General features: G+C 47.4%; 1 protein-coding gene across 3 annotated transcripts in view; it reads right to left on the reverse strand.

Moving 5' to 3' along the window:
- Positions 1 to 21,174, reverse strand: part of MACROD2 (mono-ADP ribosylhydrolase 2) — a 1,366,388-nt gene that overhangs the window by 525,263 nt on the left and 819,951 nt on the right. For all 3 annotated transcript variants that reach the window (XM_054984023.1, XM_054984014.1, XM_054984005.1), the window contains exon 7: positions 18,562 to 18,592. In XM_054984023.1, coding sequence (XP_054839998.1) covers positions 18,562 to 18,592 — 31 coding nt within the window. The remainder of the gene's footprint in view (positions 1 to 18,561; positions 18,593 to 21,174) is intronic.

Genomic DNA, 21,174 nt, shown 5'->3' on the forward strand with positions numbered 1-21,174 from the left:
TAAGACTGACCGCCAGCCCTGGAATGTGAGCACAGCCCTTTGTATGACTGCCGGGCCGGCAGTGACGAATGCTGCAGTCCTCGGGGCCCTTTCCAGGGAGTAAATCTCACTGAAGGAGAAATGAGACTTACACATGAGTAGGCCTATTTAGGATTGCTACCTAAAATCCAGAGTCCAGACTATGGGTCACCAATGCCTGCATGAAGGCATGTAGGTGGAGTATTCTACAAGTACTAGAGTGCCATATAGTGGTTAGAGTATCAGCTAAGAGGATCCAGATTTGAATGCCCACTTTAAAAGAACAACGAAGGAGGGGACCCAATCAAGTACCCAAATAGTTGAGAAAAACAAAACTAAAGTGAATAGAACGTTAGAAATAAAACAGAAAATGAACAAGCAATTCATTTTAATGAAATATAAAAAATAAGAAGATTTAAAAATAGATTTATATATAACATCTTAACATCGCATCTCCCCTTATATTGAAAAAAATAGTGAACAGGACAACAATATACAGAGGAATGTCAAATGAATCACTTTCAAATGACCGGAACAAATTCCCTAATCACCAGACCACATGCATTTCATAAGGCCTTCAGTAATCCAAGATTGTTTCTCCAGAAACCTAACTTTCTTCATAACTATCTGGTATTTATTAAGGTCCCATTTTAACTGTATTTTATTTTTATTATTTTAATAACTGTATTTTATGCTTGTAAGATAGATTTCTATTTTTACTGTTCTTAACTTTGTATTGTGATGGCCTTTGGCCATATACAATTAAGCCTACTACTACTACTACTACTACTACTACTACTACTACTACTATATAAAAGGCTAACCATGTTCCAGACAACTCACCTCCTACCCTGGTGTGCCTCTAAAGGGCGCTGCTGTGGAGGGAAGACCAGAAGAGGCAGTCTGTCCTTCCAAGAGTGCACCGTCTTCATTCAGCTGGGATCAGGTGTGGAGCAGGTGGCAATGCTTGCCACCGGACTTCACATGGACGGGATCAGGAGCGGAGCAGATGGCAATGCCAGCTCTCCACCATCACCTGGTCGGGATCAGGAGCATAGCAGGTGGAAAGGCCCGCCCCTGCCTTCACCCAGATGGGATCAGGTGCAGAGCAGGTGGCAATTCCCGCCTGCCTTCACTCAGCTGGGATCAGAAGTGGGGCAGTTGGCACTGCCCACTCCCCCTTCAACCGCTGGAATCAGGCACAGAGCAAGTGGCAGTGCCTGCCACCCCTTCACCCTGTCAGGATCAGACGTGGAGCAGGCATCAATGCCCACCCCCCTTCACTCAGCTGGGATCAGGCGCGGAGCGGGCGGCAAAGCCCACTCCTTCATGCGGCTGGGATTAGGCACAGAGCAGGAGGCAATGTCTAACCCCTCTTCACCCAGCCAGGATCAGGAGCGGAGCAAGCAGCAGTGCCCACACCCTGTCTTCACCCAGCCGGGATGAGGCGCAGAGCAGGAGGCAATGCCTGACCCCCCCCCCTTTACCCAGCCAGGAGAGGAGCAGGTGGCAATGGCTACTGTCCTTCACCCTGCCAGAATCAGCGTGGAGCAGGTTGCATGCCGGCCCTCCTTCACCTTGCTGGACTCAGGCAAGGAGCAGGTTGCAATGCCTGCCCCTCTTCATCTGGCCAGGATCAGGCACTGAGCAGGAGGCATTGCCTGCCCCCCTTCACCTGGCTTGGATCAGCAGCAGAGCACATGGCAATTCCTGCCCCCCTTCACCCAACTGGGATCAGTCACAGAGGAGGAAGCAATGCCTACTTGCCCACCCTCCCCTTTCTAGAGCCCGTTGTATTTTTTCCCACCACGGGCTTTGTTACTAGTCACTGATAAATTGCTACACACAAATTATCTATTTAATACATAAAGTAAAATAACCCTGATCAGGCACAGAAGAAGACAAAAAATATACTATATATATTGCTTGACTGCTACTCTCAACCATCTGAACAACCGTACTGGACACCTGAAATTCAGTTCCAGGCCAACTCTAATTATTGGGCTTGGAAAGAAGTCAAAAGAAGAACATAAAGAAAGCAATAATTATACCCTTGTATTACATGCAGTTTTTCAAAATAAAATAAGAAATTGTTTTTTTGTGTTTTTTAAGAATTATTCCCCATTTATAATTTATCAAGCACTTTTAGGATGCAAAATGCTTTCCCCGTTTTTATTGTCTTCTCTCACACAACAGTCTATGAGGCTGTCTGTTCCAAACCAGTGAAGCAATGGCATACACAAAGCTTGAACCACTGGAATGTCCTCCAAAGCGGAGGACCGGGGGGGGAGGGGTTGGCACTGCGGGTGCAGGGGCTCGATCTGCTTTCTCGCATGCACTTTGGAGGCCTAGAGGACGTCACTTCCTGTTGAAAACCAGAACTGCCGGAGTCTCAGTGGGGGGGGCACAAAATTGACCACAAACACGATATTTCTGCTCCCCCTTCCTTTCCCCCCTGCTGGCCAGGTGAGCAGGGCCAAGGAACGATTGGTGCAGGTGGGGATCATGAATGTAACTGGCTGACCGTGCGCTTTCTCACCTGTTCTCTGGCTTGCTGCGATGATACAATGGTGGAGGGTTTGGTGGAGGGGACAACCACGTACAGCCTCTTGGGCCCCTTAGGAGAAGGGAGGGCTAAAAACAGACAGCCTCTCATTCAAAAGTCCACCTGTCTAATCACAGACAACTCTGGCTCTCAAAATTAATTCATTTGAGTGTAGTAAAAGCCACATTTCATTCTTGTCACTGCATTTCATTTGCTGCTGATACATTATTTTTCCTGGATGTCACATCTCCAGACAGAAGAAAGGTGAAAAGGTTCACAGTAGTCAATAGCACACAGTACATTAAACAGGTGTCGATGAAATAAAGACAGAACCTGTTTGCAGGATTCAGATGCCCTGTCATCATGAGCACCAGTAAAATCTACAGACTGGAGGTTCAAGAAGCTGCTAGAGTGCACCGTGTAAATCTGGTTCCTGGTGTGGAAACGGTGTAAGAAAGAGGCCGGTGAATTTCTCAGGAGTCTTTTACTCTAGCTGCACTTGGCCTTCCCAATGGTATAGCAATTATCCTATCTAGCCGTCTCTGTTTATTAATATAGGAAGTGTCACAGCGATCTTCCATCTGACTAGTGTTGTATAATACAAAATGCACTTGACATATCCAGTTCTGACTCTAGCAATCAGGTTCAATATACTGGAATTATTGCTAAAAACTCAGGTACTTCAGGACAAAATGTAGCAACTCTATTAAGGCAGTGACATGGGTCTGGGTGAATTTTGTAGATATCCATGCTGAGAGTTTTATGGCCTTACTTAGGTTTTATTCAGCTCAAGGATTTCTGACAGTTCACTATAAATGAAGTTACTGGAAAAACTTCCTTATTCTGAGTTTCAGCACCTAATTGAGCCAATTTATGAATTATTCAACCCAGCAGAAATCTGCCTGCTATGCACAATGTGCAATGATGTGATAGGAGGACTCACAAACCATGAAACATGGAAAAGAACAAAGGTCACACTTGCAACTAGGACAAAATTTGGCATTTGCCCTGATGGCTCTGGGGTTCCAAATATTCCCCGTTTCCATATGAAGAAAATGATGGAAAAGACGTACAGAGTGTCACATGTGACATTTCCATGTGTGTTGACTTCATTGCATGTAAACATAATGCACACAAAAATAGGAAGCTATGGACAATTGTGCCTGCTGAAACATGTATGTGAAGTCACATTTGTGGTAGTCAGATATGACAATTTATAAACAATTTCCATGATTCCCCCCCCCCCTTTTCTATGTAGAAAAGTTTGGATTGGAACCTGTACCCTCAGCGAGGATCACATAACATTCCTATGTTCCTCTCAACCCCGCAGTCCTTTCTGAACCCCAGAAAGCTTATTTCTAGGGCCGAGGGACTCACAATTAGACATGGGCACGAACAGCATTATGAACAGAAAAAACCCATGAACAGCCCGTTTGTCTGTTCGCGAACAAGCCGTTCATGAGGCTCCATTCTAAACGAACAAGTGGTCGTTGCAAGTCTCGTTCGTTGCCTTCGTCAGCCGTTCAGCAAGCCAGACAGTCTGGGGGCTTTCAATCAATTCCCCTGGCAACGGCAGGGACTGAACTTTGTCTGAACTCCTTCTGGCTTTAACCCTTCAAAGTACTTCCAGCAGAGAGTCCCGTTTTTGCCACTGTAAATAGAAAATGACAACAAAGGGAAGGACCCATTGATCATGCCTTTCCTGGGGTGCAATCTCTCTGAAACTTGGGGGGGGGGGGGTCAGAGGACAGTGAGGACTATGTCCCCTGCAAATTTGCTGGGTATTGGACATTGGGAAGGTCAGTTTGTAACCCCTCAAAGTAGCTTTCACCAGAGAGTCCACTGTGCAACTTTGCCACTGTGAAGAGAAAATGACAACAAAGGACTCATGGATCATGCCTTTCCAAGGGTTCAATCTCTCTGAAACTTGGGAAGTCTTCAGAGGACAGTAAGGACTATGTCCCCTGCAAATTTGGTGGGTGGGAAGGTCAGTTTGTGGGGTGTTTAAAGGACCCTGCCCCTTTTGCACATGGCAGGAAAGGGTCCTTTAAACTATCAGCTGGCAGGCGGTAGGGAGGAATTCCCCCTGCCACTTGCCAGCTGATAGTTTAAAGGGATCTTTAAGGGGCCACGAACAACAAACATGTTTGTGAACAGGGTCATGTTCGTTACTATTCAGTGTACGTTGTTCGTGGATGGCAACAAACAACGAAAAGCTTGTTCATTTTTTTTCCGTTCGTGCCCATGTCTACTCACAATTACTAACAGTTACGTGGGTTGGAAGTCTACAGTGGGGAGGCGGATGTGGGTGAAATCAACCCCTTCTTCTTTCCCTGTCACTGGAGCTGAGTTGATGTGTGAGGCAGAAAGGGTGATGTTGTCTCCCTCTTTCGCCCCACTGTAGCCTGTTTGTGGAGAAGCAGACATCTAACCCAGGCAAGCAGATCCAAGTTGACACACGGACGACCAGCCATGGATGGCTCCCAATCTGGGAATGACAACACTTCCTGTTTAACAGCCTGGCCATTGTAAAAATGGGGGGTGGGGGCGAGTCGTCAAGTATCTTGTAGGTGACAAAGCAAGGCTGACTTTTTCAGAGTTTTGGGTTTCACAAAAAAAGGGGAAGATATTTCAGTCTCTCTCTTTAAATTAAATTCTGAGGAGAATTTCTTTGAAAAGCACGCTATTATCATTAAAAAGAATGTTAGGGGTGTTGAGAGCTCCCCTCGTTTTTTGGAAAGATTCTTGAAAATCTGTATTCAGTCGTGTTGTATCCTTTCAGTTAGGGGAGCCAGCTTCCCATTGAGAATGGTAATCTCCCTCCCCCAGCACCCATTGCCTACCAGCACAAGGGGGAAATGTTTCAAAATTTCTTCAGGCAACAGTATGACATAACTTCTATGGAAAACCTGGAAGTGACGCCATGTCACTCTTAGAATCACTGGAAACGATGGTTTTACCATAGAGTTTCTAATAATTCCTATAAAGGTGTGATGTCACTTCCAGGTTTTCCATGGAAGTCACATCATGCAGTTACCCAATTGTACCCCACACATCCTCCCGTTGGACTCTGCTGCTTTCCTCCTGTTGGCTGGCAACTCTACTGTGAATAGGGTTGCCACATGTCTAGTTTCCCCTCACACAGTCCGTTTTCTTCTGGGACTATCTGGGGGAAACACAGTTAAATTACCGGACATATAAATGTCTGGTATTTTTGTGCATGGGGGAGGAGGGCCAGCTGGCCATTGGTGTCCATAAGCTGGCAGGAGCACAGCCTCCACCTCCTCTGCCTTCCCCCTACTCCCAGTGCAAGGGGAGTGGCCAGCTGGCCCACTCAGCCTCCTGCACGAGTGGGAAGCAGCCAGCCCACTCACACTCCTGCGTACTGGGGAAGCCACTGGCCCATTTGCCCATCTGGCCTCCTGAACACCAGAGGAGTGACCAGCCATCTTGCCCAGCCTCCTGAGGGCCAGAGGAGTGCCAGCAATGACATCCCTTCTGGAAGTGACATCATTGTGTTGGGCGTGGGAGCATGTGCATGCTTTGCATTCTTGCAAGGAAAAGAAGGGCCCAGGGTTTTTTTTAAAAAAATATGCAGTCTGGCAACCCGAATTGTGACTACAAATGGTTGTGAATGTTCACTGAAAACAACAAACGTTCTAGAATATGGGGGCTGCACCACTCATTCTGGAATCGTATGGCATATTTAAAAAAAATATATTTGTATTCCATAAAATCGAGTTGCCCTGTTTGAATAACAAATTCAAGAAATTCTTACTGTTCTTATTACAACTCTGAAGATGACACATACGTATGCACACTTTTACCCTTCCAGCTTAGGGGGGAGAAAGAATGCCATACATCATATTATGAGAAGCATCTATTTATACATTATGCTCATTCCTATGCAGTTTGAGATTTATACTGGAATGGAACATATATGTGTCTTCATGATACAAGAGCCTGAGGGCCAAAGGACAGGGTCAGCCAGACCATTGAGCAATAATGCCTAACACAGACACTGTCTGCGATTCTGCTAAATATATTCTACCAATGCTAATTTTAGATGGCCGGGAGTTAATCAATAGACACCCTGCTAATAATTTCTAAGCATGTAGAATGTATTCCAGAGAGAAATGGACTGCGGCTGGGAAGGGAACAGTTTGAGCAAGGGCAGCAAGCTGTCTAAAATAAGATCTCTGTTAAATAATGGATGTGACAAATTCGTACAAAGCAGCTAATTAGATTGCCAAAATACTTCTGTATTTTAATAGATTCCAAGTAGCAACTACTCTATTTAATAACTTCCAACACAGCCAATGCATTAACCATTTCAAAGGGCTATTCCATGAAGGACTTTAGGGCTCTTGTTTGTGATAGATAGACTTGTGGCATGAAAGTCACTCAAAAGCTGATCTGTGCAGCAGCCACCAGCTCAGAGAACTGGTACATCACTGCAAGCATTATCGATCAAAAACGGTGTTTTTGTCTTGATTTTTTTATGTTGTGTTGACCACTTTGAATGTAGCAAAAGCAGGCAGAAAGATACATACTCGCTTTATAGAGCTGCCATAAGGGCTATAAAGAAGGAAAGTTGCTTTTACCAGGAAGAGTGCTATATAAATTGTATTATCAGTATCATTAAAACGCATAGACTAAGTAACACCTTAAAGAGGCATCTTCTAACAACGTCCCCTGGCATTCAAGGACAAAACTGGCCCATGGATATAAATCCTTATATTGTGCACTTTGTGCAGACCGATTCCCTTCATCAAACTGCCCCTTCTTTGAAAGCTGAGCTGTCATTTCTTTCTCATTGTGCAATTCAGAAAAAGGATCCACAAAATTAAAAATTTCGGTACATTTGTTCTGCCTTTAGAAATTCGTGAACTGGTAGCCAATTAATAATAATATAACATAATAACATTCGATTTATATACCGCCCTTCAGAACACCCACTCAGAGCAGTTTACAAAGTATGCCGTTATTATCCCCACAACAACAAACACCCTGTGAGGTGGGTGGGGCTGAGAGAGCTCTGAGATGCTGTGACTGACCCAAGGTCACCCAGCTGGCTTCAAGTGGAGGAGTGGGGAATCAAACCCGGTTCTCCAGATCAGATCCCCATGCTCTTAACCACTACACCAAACTGGCTCTCAAATTCTAAAGAGAGTGGCTCACATCACTGAAGATTTCACATGCACTGCTTCAATAAGCTTGCACACCAAATATGACAAACATTCTGATAAAATAGAAAATGTTGTGGTTTTTACATATGAGACCTATAAGTGTTGTTTATTAGAGTTGATAGGGAGGCTTGAATCTATGTTGCCAGCCAATTCCTGGAGATTTGGGGGGGGGGGATGGAGCCTGGAGATGGCAGGCCTTGAGGAGGGGAGGGACATTACTGGCGTGTAACGCCATTCAGTGCACCTTCCAAAGTAGCCATTTCCTCCCCAGGGTCGCAGAGGTACAACTGCAAAGGTAAGGCTCAAGTCAAGTCTCTTGAGCTGGGGGGCATAGTGGTTAAGTGGTTGGGGCTGCAATGCGGCACTCTGCTGGTTTGAATCTTGCTACTGCCCTGAGCTCTGCAGGTGGCCTTGGGCAAGCCACTCCTCTCAGCCCAGCTCCCTGGATGTACTGTGGGGATAATAATAACACTGATGTTGTTCACCCCTCTAAGCAGGTGCTGATCTGTCCAGAGGAGCAGTATACAAATGGACTGCTGTTACTGCAATGCAGCCATTTCTAGATATGGGAAGATATCTGTTACAAATCCCTGCAATTATTGGACAGATACAGAAGAAAGAAAATGGGCCCACCTTTTTTTCATGGCATGGCTAAATCCAGAAACATATTCCTATTACTTTATCACTAATTCAATTTCCACAGATTACTAGGGAAACATAATGGAATTTTCATCCTGTATCTTCAAGCGGGCACTCAGCTATCTTGTAAGGGTTTTCCATTGGGGACCCCTATTGATTTACAAAACTCAGTAGAATGTTCTTCATTTCAGGTTTCTAAAACACAGCTCCAAGTACAATCTAGGAGGAGGTCTTTACATTTAGAAACATGAGTGAGTCTTTTTACTGATGTTTGGCATGGAGTTTTATTGGCAAAATGCCTCTGGTCGTTTAAGAGCTGTAAGTCTGTTAAGCTTGAATGTCCAAAATTCTGCAAACCTAGAGATGGAGCTTTGGGCACACATTATGGGAAGTCAGACCTTTTCTCCATCCCCGCCCTGCAAAAAATGCCCCCACTTTTAACCAACAGCTCCGTAGGTAGCTAGTTATTCTCTCTCTCTCTCTCTCTCTCTCTCTCTCTCTCTGAGAAAAGCAGTATTTGGAGGCAGTGTGAAAAGAAAATGATTTCTAACTTCAGGTGGTGCTAACAAACATAAGAGAGTGATGATAACTCCAAAAACTTCTGAGCGCATGTCACTCATGACAGTCCCCAGACAGCCCCACTGGGGCGCTCCTGCAACCCGACCAATTGAAAAAGATGCTTGAAGAGACAACTCAGCTTCCTTCCATAATACTATATTCTGTCAAAGGAATCTGCAATTAGATACAGAAATGAAGCATTACAACGTCAACAAGTCTTAAACCTTCAAATGTCAAAGGCGAAGGGAGCAGGGTGAATCACCAATATGTTTTCTCAGTTTAAAACCGGAACTCAGAGTCGTCTGCCTTCTGCCCTTCATAGGGCTGGCTTTGTAATAAGATGAGGAGAAGCAAAATGGCCCAAGGTGGCAAATTAGGGAGCGCAACAGACACTGTCTCCACGCCCCCCGATTATTTTTGCAATTATATGAAGGATCATCTTTGTGTAATATTTATAACTTGTATAACAATTGTACATACAATTGTACAATTTTTGGACAGAAAAAAGTGTTGAACATAGCAAAAATATCAAAACAATCAGACTGAGTACAAAAAAAGGGAAGGGTGTTTTTAAAAGACGGCTGAAAAAACTTTTAGTGAATTTTGGAAAGAAAACAGCACAACATATTAGATTTGTTTAACTGTACATCATTTTTGTAACTAAAAAGAAAAAATGGGATTAAATTTGAATGATAAGTTAAGAGATTGTAAGAGTTACAAGTAGGGGTGTGCGCTTCAGGTATCCAATTCGGGGGAAATGCCCAAATTGGACCCAAGCTGTAAAGATTCAGGAGTTCCAAATCATACTGGCCCCAATTTGGAACTCCCGAATCAAAGCTTCCTGAAGCATTCGGATTGCTTCGGGAAGCTTCGATGCCTGGGGCTGGCTTCAGTTGGCAGGTGGGGGGATCCCCCCATGCCAGCTGAAGTTTAAAGGGCCCTTTCCCTGCTGCTTGCAAGCAGCAGGGCCCTTTAAATTTGGCCCTGGAGATGTAAAACAGAGTCTGGGGAAGACAGGGTTTTGGGAGGGGAGGAAGGTCAACAGAGATGTGATTCCATAGAGTCTACCCTACCAAGTTGCTGTTTCCTCTGGGGAAATGGATCTCTGTTGTCTGGTTATAAGTTGTAATTCGAGGAGAACTTTAGGCTCCACCTAGAAGTTGGTGATCCTAGCATGGTACCATCATTTCCAATCAGGACCTGAACACCAAGAAACCTCACAACCTTAACTGTCCCTAGGCTCAGCCTACCTTAGAACCACAATTCGGCCACACACGGCAGCCACAAGTGGCTATTGCCGGGGGGCCGGGTTTGCAGCCTCGGATGGAGGATGGGACTTTCCCGCCCATCTGGGTCTTGAAGGGTTGGGCGAAAAAGGAGCCGTTGGATCTCCGCCCTTCCCTCTACGCAGTTGCTCCAAGCGATCGGCAGGAGCGGGACGTCTTTGGAGCTCGCTCTGCCGTCGCTTGGAGGGCACGCAGGGAACAGAGCCTCTCTTAGCTGCAGCTGGCTTGTTCGGCTCCTGCTCCACCCAGCGCCGCGGCTTGCAGCTTTTGGCTTCCGCCGCTGTAGGGGGCCTCGTTGGCGCGGCACGGGACGTGCTGCTTCCCGCTCTCTCTCCCATCGTTGTGCGGACTCTGTGTGATCGGCTGGCTTCCTCTGAAGCGGTTTCGGCTTTGCGCCGCTTTTCTTCGGGGCCCATGCACGGGGGGGGGGAGATTGGTTCCCTGCTGGGAGGGCCGGCCAGTTTGGTCTGCTTTGGGGGGCTGGTGTTGGGGGGTTGCCAGCCTCCCTGGCTTGGCCCCGGGCCGTGCAGTGGCCGCCATCTTGGGCGCTTTCACGGTGGCCTGGCTGCACATTTTGAGTGAGCCACTTTGGCGTAGTGGTTAAGAGCGCAGGACTCTGGTTTTCAGAGCAGGGTTTTATTCCCCACTCTTTCATTGGTGCCGGCTGGGGGGACTTTGTGCCAGTTGCGGCTCCCTGGGATTTTCTCGGCCCTACCCACCTTGCTGGGTGTTTTTCCCTGGGCCTTCTTGGTGTCCTGTTGGTAACCTTGTGCCCAGGGCCTTACTAAATTTAGCCTTTGCAGGGTTGGGCAGAATGGCTTCCCGGAAAGGGGAAGGACTGGCTAAGGGCAAGCAGCCTGCTAAGAAGCAGCCTGCTAAAAGACCCCCCCTGTAGTGTCATCCTCTGATGAGGATGAGGATGCTAGCTTTAATGCTGCAATTTTGAAACGACTGGAAGCTTTGGAAAGGGGCAAGGGGGTGCCTGTCCCGGCAGGTCCCTCCATTGAACGAGGTAGACCGGTCAGGGTTGCTTCTAAAGCCGTGTTTAGGAGGGAAATGTTGACTCGTTTGTCTGCCCTTGAGTCCGCTGCAGGGTCGATGGAAGCTGGACCAGTAGCTGCGAGGGAACTTCCGGCGGATGAAGAGGTCGTGGCTTGTGATACTGAACCAGAAGGACAAGCCGAAGGTTGCCAAGTGGCGGTGGCGGTGGAGCCTAGTGGTCACGATGGTAAGTCTCCTTTGCCGCAACAGGCATGCACCTGGCCATGGGGACCCTGGGGTCAGGCCGCTGCCTCCGGATCCTCTGGCTCCACCACACCGTCCACTTCATTTAACACAGCTTGGCAGTTTCCGGGGCATGTGGGTTTAGCTAATTCTGCCCCTGGAGTATCTAATGCTATGCCGACCACTGGCCTGGTTCTGATTGCACGGCCTCGGGTGTTCATCCCTTCAGATGGCAGTACGGGGGTTACCCGCCGTGGGCTTTCCTCCTTATGGTATGTATGGTCAGCTCCCACATGGGGATACTGCTCTTCCCCTTGGGGATCATCTTACCCAGGCCACGAGGGATAAGATAGTCAAGGGGGAGTATGTGGATGTATTCACCCTTCTTTTCCGTGAGTTGGAAAAGAAGGACAAGGAGGATTTGGAGGAGCGTGACAAGGAGAAAATTAAACGTCGGAAGGTGGATCGTTCATGGCATAATTGGCTCCCAGGGTTCTTAATTTATGCGGGTGTACTGGGCAGGGCGCAGCCTTTACGGGCTGTGTCCCTATTACCTCAACATAATCTATCGGGGTTATACTGACTTCGTTGGTACTGCATGGCTTCAGTACGACGAAGAGTTTAGGATGAGGGCTGCACTTAACCCTCAGATACCCTGGGACCAGATTCACCAGCAACTGTGGCTGCAGGTGATGTCTCCCTCAAAACCTAATTCTGGCGATAGGGCAGATAGCGGTCATTTGATCCACTGTCCACAGGCAGCTGTTCCTCCCCGCTCCCAGGCGGGGCAGCAGGTTCAATCCCGGCTGCTCTGTTGGGACTTCACCTCAAAGGGTGTGTGCAACAGGAGGGCCTGTAAATATAAGCATGAATGCCCGGCATGCGCCGGAACGCATGCTTATTCAGCCTGCCCCAGAGCCAAGTCTGGCGGAGGGGGCAAGCATTCAGGTGGGGGTGGGGGCCAGTACTCGGCTGGAAAAGGGCCCCAGCCCAGTAAATCTGAGAGCGCTTAAGCACTTGCTGCCTCGTTATCCCAAGAGCAGTGACGCTGAGTTCCTGTTTAACGGTTTTAAATATGGTTTTAGGATACCTTTTCAGGGCCCGCGGGTTTCTTTCATGTCAAAAAATTTACGCTCTGTTATTGGCATGGAAGCTGTTGTGCAGTCCAAGGTTTTGAAGGAATGTGCAGAGGGCAGGGTCTTGGGTCCTTTCCCTATACCGCCTGTGCCATATCTCCGTGTTTCTCCTTTAGGGGTGGTCCCTAAGAAGGCCCCTGGCGAGTATCGGTTGATCCATCATCTTTCTTTTCCAAAAGGGGCGTCGGTTAACGACGCCATCCCAGGGGAACTTTGTTCTGTGCGTTATACTTCCTTTGACCAGGCGGTCAAAGTGGTGTGCAGATGTGGGACTGGGGCATTGATGGCTAAGTGTGACATTAAGTCAGCCTTTCGCCTGCTCCCGGTGCACCCGGATGATATAAATCTCCTAGGCTTCTTTTTCGAGGGTCATTATTACGTGGACAGGGCCCTCCCAATGGGGTGCTCGGTATCATGTGCTGCCTTCGAGTGTTTCAGCTCATTTTTAGAGTGGGAACTTAGATGAAGGTTCAAATGTAGGGACACCTGTCATTACCTTGATGACTTTATGTTCGTTGGGCCTGCGGGCTCTGGGCAATGTGCCAGCCTATTGGCAGGCTTTGTGGCCCTATCTGGGGAACTGGGTGCTCCCCTGGCGCATGAAAAAACGGAGGGCCCATCCCAGGTGATGACCTTTTTGGGTATTGAGCTAGACTCGGTGCGCCAGTCCCTGCGACTTCTGGCTGATAACATTAGTAAGCTTAGAGAGCTGTTGGCTGCGTTCAGAGGTAAGCAGAAGGTATCCCTTCTCGAATTGCAGCAGCTGGTCGGCTCTTTGAATTTTGCATGCAAGGCGGTTGCCCCCGGTAGGCCATTCTTGCGGTGGCTGTGCGATGCAATGTCAGCTCTTCACGCCCCGCACCATAAAGTGTGTATTGACAAGGGGATGCACACTGATATTGAAGTGTGGGAGGAATTCTTAGGTTCCTTCAATGGGGTTACTTTCTGGCGTGAGGAGTTGCTAGTTGGCGCCCAGTTTCAGGTTGCCTCGGACGCGTCTGGTTCCACGGGTTTCGGGGTATTCTTCCGCGGGCATTGGTGTGCCGAACAATGGCCCGCCAACTGGGCAGCAAGTGAGTTGGTTAAGGATTTGACCTTCTTAGAGCTGTTCCCCATTTTGGTGGCGGTTTTTCTTTGGGGCCATGAGTTTGCTAACCATGTTGTGCACTTTTGGTGCGACAACATGGCAGTGGTGCAAGTGGTTAATTCCCTGACGTCCAAGTCGGCTAGGGTGATGTATTTGGTGCGGGCATTCACGTTGAAGTGCCTTCAGCTCAATATTTTGTTTAGGGCTAGACATGTGCCAGGAATCGACAATGGTGTGGCGGACGCTTTGTCTCGCCGACAGATGGATCGTTTCCGGCGTCTCACTCCCGGGGCCGACAGCCTTCCCTCCAGGATGCCACCGGAGCTGTGGCTACTTGGCAGGCCGAAGTGAACCGAGCTATTCGGATGGCCACTGCCCCCAGCACTCATCGATCCTATGAAAGGGCGGTAGGACTGCTTCAGGACTTTAGAAAGGGGGCTGGGCTGTGTCAGGCGTGGCCCATTCCTGTGGAGCATCTGCTGCAATTCTGTGTGGCCCAGCGGGCTCGTGGTTTGGCGGTCAAGACCATTAGGGGCCAGATGGCTGCACTGGCGTTTGCTAGCAAGGCACGTGGCTTGCAGGAATACACGGGTGATTTTAGACTTCGAAAGATGTTCGAAGGTTGGTCCAGGGAGGCTGGGGGTGTTAAGGATTCCAGGCAGCCGATTTCCCCTGCGATTCTTAGAGGTCTTGGGGCTCTATGGGGGGAGATTTGCAAGTCTGGATTCGAATGCCGGCTGTTTCATGCCGCCTCCCTTACTGCGTCCTTTGGCGCGTTAAGGGGGAGCGAGCTGGTGGTTCAGTCGCGAAGGGATGTTTCTGGGTGGGCTTTATCGTCCAGCGATGTTCAGTTTAGGGGCAATAAAGTTTTGATCTGCATTAAGCGATCTAAGACCGACCAGAAGATAGCGGGGTCTGTGTTAACCTTAGGACCTTGTGAGGACGAGGCGTTGTGCCCGGTACGGGCTCTTCGTTCCTACCTGGAGGTTTGGGGCAAGGAGGAGGGAGTGTTGTTTAGACACAGCGATCGCTCTCCCCTAACCCGCTACCAGTTCTGGGCGGTGACGGAGAGAGCACTGCGCTGGCTGGGTTTGGTGGGTGTCAAGTTTGGCACTCACTCTTTCCGGATCGGAGCTGCCTCCACTGCGGCTGCTGACAAGACCATTCAGAAGGTGGGCAGATGGAAGTCGGCTGCCTTTCGGTCTTATATTCATCCTCTCCCATTGTTCGAGTCTCACGCAGTTTGATTTTTTCCAGGTGCAGGGAGCATCTTTGAGAGGAAGCGGATTCTTATAGCTGGCCACAGTATGGTGTTCTGGGCTGCGGTGCAAGCCAGACGGACGCCGATTGGAGCTCAGCTTGGGTTGAGCGAAGATGCCTCTGTCGAATGGTTGGGCAGGCGAGGTCTTCGATGGTCTGGGCTGCTGCCTCTCTTGTTTGGGGGAAGGAACGGTCCTCCTCTGCATATTGTGGTCTTACACGTGGGTGGTAATGACCTCGGTTTACTGAAAGGCAGAGCCCTGTCATTACAAGTGATTGCTGATTTACGGGTAATCAAGAGTCGCTGGCCTGGTGTATATATATTCTGGTCAGAGATGCTCCCTCGCCGAAGATGGCGAGAGTCATTAGACCCCCGGGGTATGGCTTGGGCTAGGCGCAGGGCCAATAGGGCAATCCAGAAAGCCTTAGCTACGGGTCTGGGCATCTACCTTCCTCACCCTCACATTAAGGCCACAAATGCCGCCCTTTACAGGGATGATGGGGTCCATTTGTCTCCATCAGGCAATGACAACTTCTTAGACGACCTGCGGCTCGAGCTCAGGTTGGCACTAGGCCACCTGTGGGGCGCAAGGGCCTAAGCAGAGGCTTGGCCTATCGTGTTGGCGGGCCAGTGAGCACCCCCTTTGGCAATTCCCCAGCGGTGGGGAAATGGGGTCTCTCAGGAGGGATGGTAATGCTTCATGGCTACCACCACCTGTGCAGACTGCCTCCAGGGAACCCCAGGTGCAAGTCCTTCCCTCATGCTGTATGGCTGAGGCTTTAGGAGCTTGAGGGGGAACCCTTGCCTGGCCGGCTGGGCTGAGGCCATTCCATGAATGGATTACGCCCGGGGCAGTGGGGCTCGCCCAGACAGGTCGAGACAGTGGTCTGAGGGACCCCGTGGCTTGACCTGTACCGCATAGTTTGCCCTTGCCGCAGTTTAGTGTTGATGTTATATTTAATAAAGCGGCCATTTATTCCAAGAAGCTGTGTCTGTCTCATTCTTCCAACTGAGGGGGCAAAGATGACAACCCAAAGTTGCTCTTCCACATAAGACGGAAAGTCTGATTTTCATTCATTGTTTTATTTCTTTACTACATGGAACTGATGCTTCATGCCAGCAGTGTTCTAATTTCCATTAAAACTGGCACTCACAAAACAACCCTGAAATTATCTTGGCATTTCATTTCACAACAAATCCTATGCACCGTGGTTAGCCCCTTTCCTATGCTAAAAACAAAACTACATCAATTTTAAGACTTATAGAACAATGTTGCTAACTATGCATAATAGTACTGCATGTAATAAGAATTCCTTTAAGCTTCTTGATCTGCAGATTTCAACAGAGTATTTAGTGAATTTTGAAAGTATGAATCACAGACAATGTGGAGACAGGCAAGAAAGGAATAGGTCCAAGGCTATACAAACCCCTTGAAATGTCACTGAAGAAATGACTGGATTCATGAGTAGTTTTGACACTAACATTCCCTCTAAGTATAAAATAGCGACCCTTACCCTTATTCACTACAGAACTTCAGTATCTGTATTACAATTTATCACATTTCTGCTCACAAAAACCACCAGACCTCTCTGGCTCTGAAGATACAACATTTATAAGACAGGCAGCACTCTTGAATGCAGAAATATAAACATTTTTGCTACTCCCCTTGTAGTCTTACGATATGAACCTAAGAATTCTTTGAGGATTGCCTCAACCCAAGACTTAGGGGGCCATCTGGCCAAGTAGTATTGGCTCTCTGATTCTCCAAGGACTGCCTTGGGGGCCTCTCCTAGCCTTGCTTTTCAAGGTTCTCTTAAGAGCAGACGCCACAGACAGAACCCGGAAACTTCTGCAAACAAAACATACGTTCCACAACTGAGCCATGTCCCCTGATGACATCATAAGATGCCATATCACTGCTTCCATTCCATCATGGGCACAGAGCTTATCATTTATTTTCAATCCAGCTCGAAACCCTATGAGTGGTTCTTCTGAAGCAAAACAGAAGTTCTGCCTGCCCTCTTATGAACCTATCCAACAACTGCAGTCACTTTCCAAGGCTCTGCTTCAGAGGCGCCCCCCCCCCCTGAGATCAGATGGGTGGCAACCTGGGAAAGGGCCTTCTCGGTTGTGGCACCAAAACTCTGGAACTCTCTCCAGAGAGACTCATTTGCCCCCTTCTCTTGTTGCCTTCTGCCAGCAGTTGAAGACTTTTTACTTTTGTCTGGCATTCCCTCGGTTGATTCCTCATTCCTTTCCTATGTTTTAATTGCTGGTTTTGTTTCTGTGTGGGTATTTTAGCTTTGGGGTTAATTGTTTTAATGATATATTTTTGTTTCGTTTTAATGGTTTTTAAGACATTTTTATCTATAATTTTAATCTGTTAGCTGCCCTGATGAAGGCAGAAAGGCAGGGTATAAATTCTGTAAATAAATAAATCCAGATGAAAGCTGCAAATATATTGTCGAAGGCTTTCATGGCCAGAGAATGCTAGTTGTTGTGGATTTTCCGGGCTGTATAGCCGTGGTCTTGGCATTGTAGTTCCTGACGTTTTGCCAGCAGCTGTGACTGGCATCTTCAGAGGTGTAGCACCAAAAGAAAGAGATCTCTCGGTGTCAATGTGTGGAGAAGATGTTAGCAGGTAATTTATATCTACTCAGGAAGGTGGGTTTGGGCTGAGTCATCCTGTAAGAGATTCCCAGGGTGTGGAATGCTAATGGGAGGAAGCTTCACGGTATCCTGAGGAGGCTCTTTTGCATATGGATTGGTGGTTGATATGCTAATCTTCTCTGCAGGGCTATTGTAAGATGTAGAGTATTTTGTTAGTCTGGTGTTTTTCAGGACTGGAAACCATGCCCTATTTATTCTTAAATTCTCTTCTTTCCTGTTGAAGTTGTGCTTATGCTTATGGATTTCAATGGCTTCCCTGTGCAATAAAGTAGTTGGATGTGTTGTCCAGTATTTTAGTGTTCTGGAATAAGATACTGTGTCCTGTTTGAGTCAGGCTATGTTCAGCCACTGCTGAACATGAAAGGAACATGAAAGACACTGCAGACTTGGCCAAACTGAAAAATCAGCAGTGGCTGAACATAGCCTAACTCAAACAGGACACGGTATCTTATTCCAGGACACTAAAATACTGGTGCTACATCTCTGAAGATGCCAGTCACAGCTGCGGGCGAAATGTCAGGAACTACAATGCCAAGACCACGGCCATACAGCCCGGAAAATCTACAACAACTAACGAAGGCTGCAAACTTAAGCATACATACTAGGGAATGAACCACACAGCGCTCAATGGAATTTACTTCTGATTATACAAGTTTAGATGTTGCCTGTTGTTCATGTAAAAGTTAAGAACACAACTGCTTTGCAAGACTGGAACAGAACAACCCTTTCAGAGCTCCTTGAAATACAGTCTGGAATTTGCTGGCACAGCTCAGCCCACCAGCATTCAACTGCAGACCAAGCTGTTAATAATTTTGAACACACACAATTCATGAATATCTCCTGGAATGGTACACCCCCCTCCCCCTCCAAACTTGCTTAAACCAAAGTTAGTCATTTTTTATAAAGAAAAATTGCTTTAACAGAAACTTTGTTAGGGGTTTTACATACCATAAATTCCTGTTGAAATACACGGGAACGCCTGCAAGACAAAAACCAAGACATAGATTAGACTTTTCTCTTTTAGAACCACTTATTACACAGAATCATTTGGTACTGGGAAACCACAAGCTGCTTAGTGTAAAGAAATCTCTACATTTAAGTCAGCACAGCCTGATAAAATACACCCTAGAGTGCTGAGAGAAGTGGTTCAAGTAACCAGGAAGCCGTTCGCAATTTTCTCAGAGAACTCGTGGAGGACAGGTACGGTCCCACAGCACTTTGGAGAAAGTAAACATATAGGGCCTTGCTGGAAGAGAAAAGGGGGAGCACCGGGGGAATTTTCTACCACTGAAATTGACTTCAATAACCAGGAAGCCGCTAGAACAATTACAAAACAATCGATTTGTAAGCACCTAGAGGAACCTGCCATGATCACCCAAACCAGCAGAGATTTTTAAAGAACAAATGACATTCTAATGTCTTTCTTTGATAGAGTAATCCATTTTGTAGATAAGAAGGATGTGGTAGATACAGAGCTTGGCTTTTGGCATTCTTTCTCAAGAGGTTCTGATAAACAATTTAGTTTATATATCACATTTTTACCTTACCCTTCAATCTCCGAGTACATGGCTTTACCCCAAATTATTCTCCAAACAGTCCTGTGAGACAGCTTAGGCCATCAGAGAAAGACACGGTCACACCATGAACTTTCCAAGTGAGGAGAGTTTGAAACGGAATCTCACCGGTCCTGGTTCAAAGATGCTCTTACTACATCGGTTGCGAAATTGCTTTCAGGCTGCTTACCTATGGGCATTACCTCACCCGTTCCTCCCTCCCACAAACAGGCAGCAGTGAATGCAGAGTGGGTGACCTGACAGCAGTTACGATGCCGACAAAGGGACTGAGCCAGGTTGCCCTTTAGGCTCCGGCAGTGTGGCTAGGGCTTGACTCTGCTTACTTTGGCCAACTGTGGTTCCTACAGGAAGAGGGCCACCAATGGCCCTTTAGGGTAGCAGGCCCCTAAGAAATTTCCCTGTAAGATAAATGGCCAGTCTGCCCCCCTGCTGTGACCTGATCCATAGGCAGAGCTGCCATGCCCCAGTTGTTGAAAGGTGAGGAATGGTACCCTGGTGTGGCATCCAAAGTGTCACCGGGATGGCTCTGACACCATCCTAGCATAACATAGCCCAACCCCCCTCCAAGGTTTACTGATACCTACGAGCAGGTGTATCCCTCTCTCAACTTAACTTGTGATTGGCTCTGTAAGAAAAGGTAGAGCTAATTCATCTAAACAATTCAGTATCCAGAGAATATGGTCACAACTCACGATTACTCTGGTCTGATAGTTTCTTCAACTAGGAGTTTGTTACTGTTTAAGAACAGACCTCTGGCTTCAGGAATGTAAAGTATACCAAAATAAAATGGCCCCTCATTCTAGCTGATTCAGACTGATTCAGTTTCATGAGGATACATGCATTTGCAGGAGTCCCTATTTAGATATTTATTATACTCCACCTTTCTCCCAAATGGGGACCCAAGGCAGCTTACATCATTCTCCTCTCCTCTATCTTATCCTCACAACTACCCTGTGAGGTAAATTAGGCTGAGAGTGCATGACTGGCCCAAGGTCACCCAGCCAGCCTCCATGGCAGAGCGGGGATTCGAACCTGGGTCTCTCAGAGTCTAATACAACACTCTAACCACTACACCACATTGGCACAACTACACACTTAGGGACTCTATGTAACCAGTAATAAGAAGCTGCCATTTCTGAACTGTATATATTTTCCATTACAGTAAGTAGTTGTTTTTTTCCAGTGTTAGCCCCACGTCATTTTTCTTACAGCATTCAAAATGTCAGTGACTCTAACACTGGTACACAATTGCATGGGTAAAACGCCACCAAAAATGGATTTCCAGGGGTACAAGCAAGTTGCACAGAGTTGTAAGTCAGCATACTGTTCTATCTAGCCAAGCAAAGACGACATAAAAATGAAGGGTCATGTTTTAGTGACACTGTAAGAATTCATTTCCACAATTCTTTTCTCTCTCTTCTTACCTCTTACTAATAAGTAAGTAAAAAGATCAGGCTTCAACAGAAGTTCCATTTCTTTTCCTTCCACTTTCTACTGTCTTCCTTCTTTTTTATTTTGCACTCTATCTCTGAGAGCGGGACCACAAGTGACACCTGACACAGGTTGGACACTAGTCAGCTTCCCTCAAGTTTTGATGGGAAATGTACGCATCCTGGTCTTGCAGCTTGGCTCTCCGACTGCTGTCCAATGGACTTTTCAACGGTCACTTGTCCAACATTCCGCCAAGCTGCCTACATTTCCTGCCATCTAAACCTTGGTGGTCAGCGCAAAATGGAGGAACTGTGGAGAAGAACTTCCTGTCTTACCTTGTAACTCAACAGAGGGAAGAGGGCTATTTCAGCTTGCACTGGGAAAGTGAAGAATAAAGCCATTCGCATGGGTCTTACCCAAGTTTTCTACTTGCAGGGGATTTCTGCCAATTCCTTTCTCCCACTGTGCAAACCCCAACCCCTTCCCTCTGCTGTTCCTGGGGGGGACCCCCCCAACCCCAAAGGACAGGACTGGGGGGGGGGCAGGGAAGGCTGCT

This window comes from Eublepharis macularius, chromosome 1 (assembly GCF_028583425.1).
Source record: "Eublepharis macularius isolate TG4126 chromosome 1, MPM_Emac_v1.0, whole genome shotgun sequence".
Lineage (NCBI taxonomy): Eukaryota > Metazoa > Chordata > Lepidosauria > Squamata > Eublepharidae > Eublepharis > Eublepharis macularius.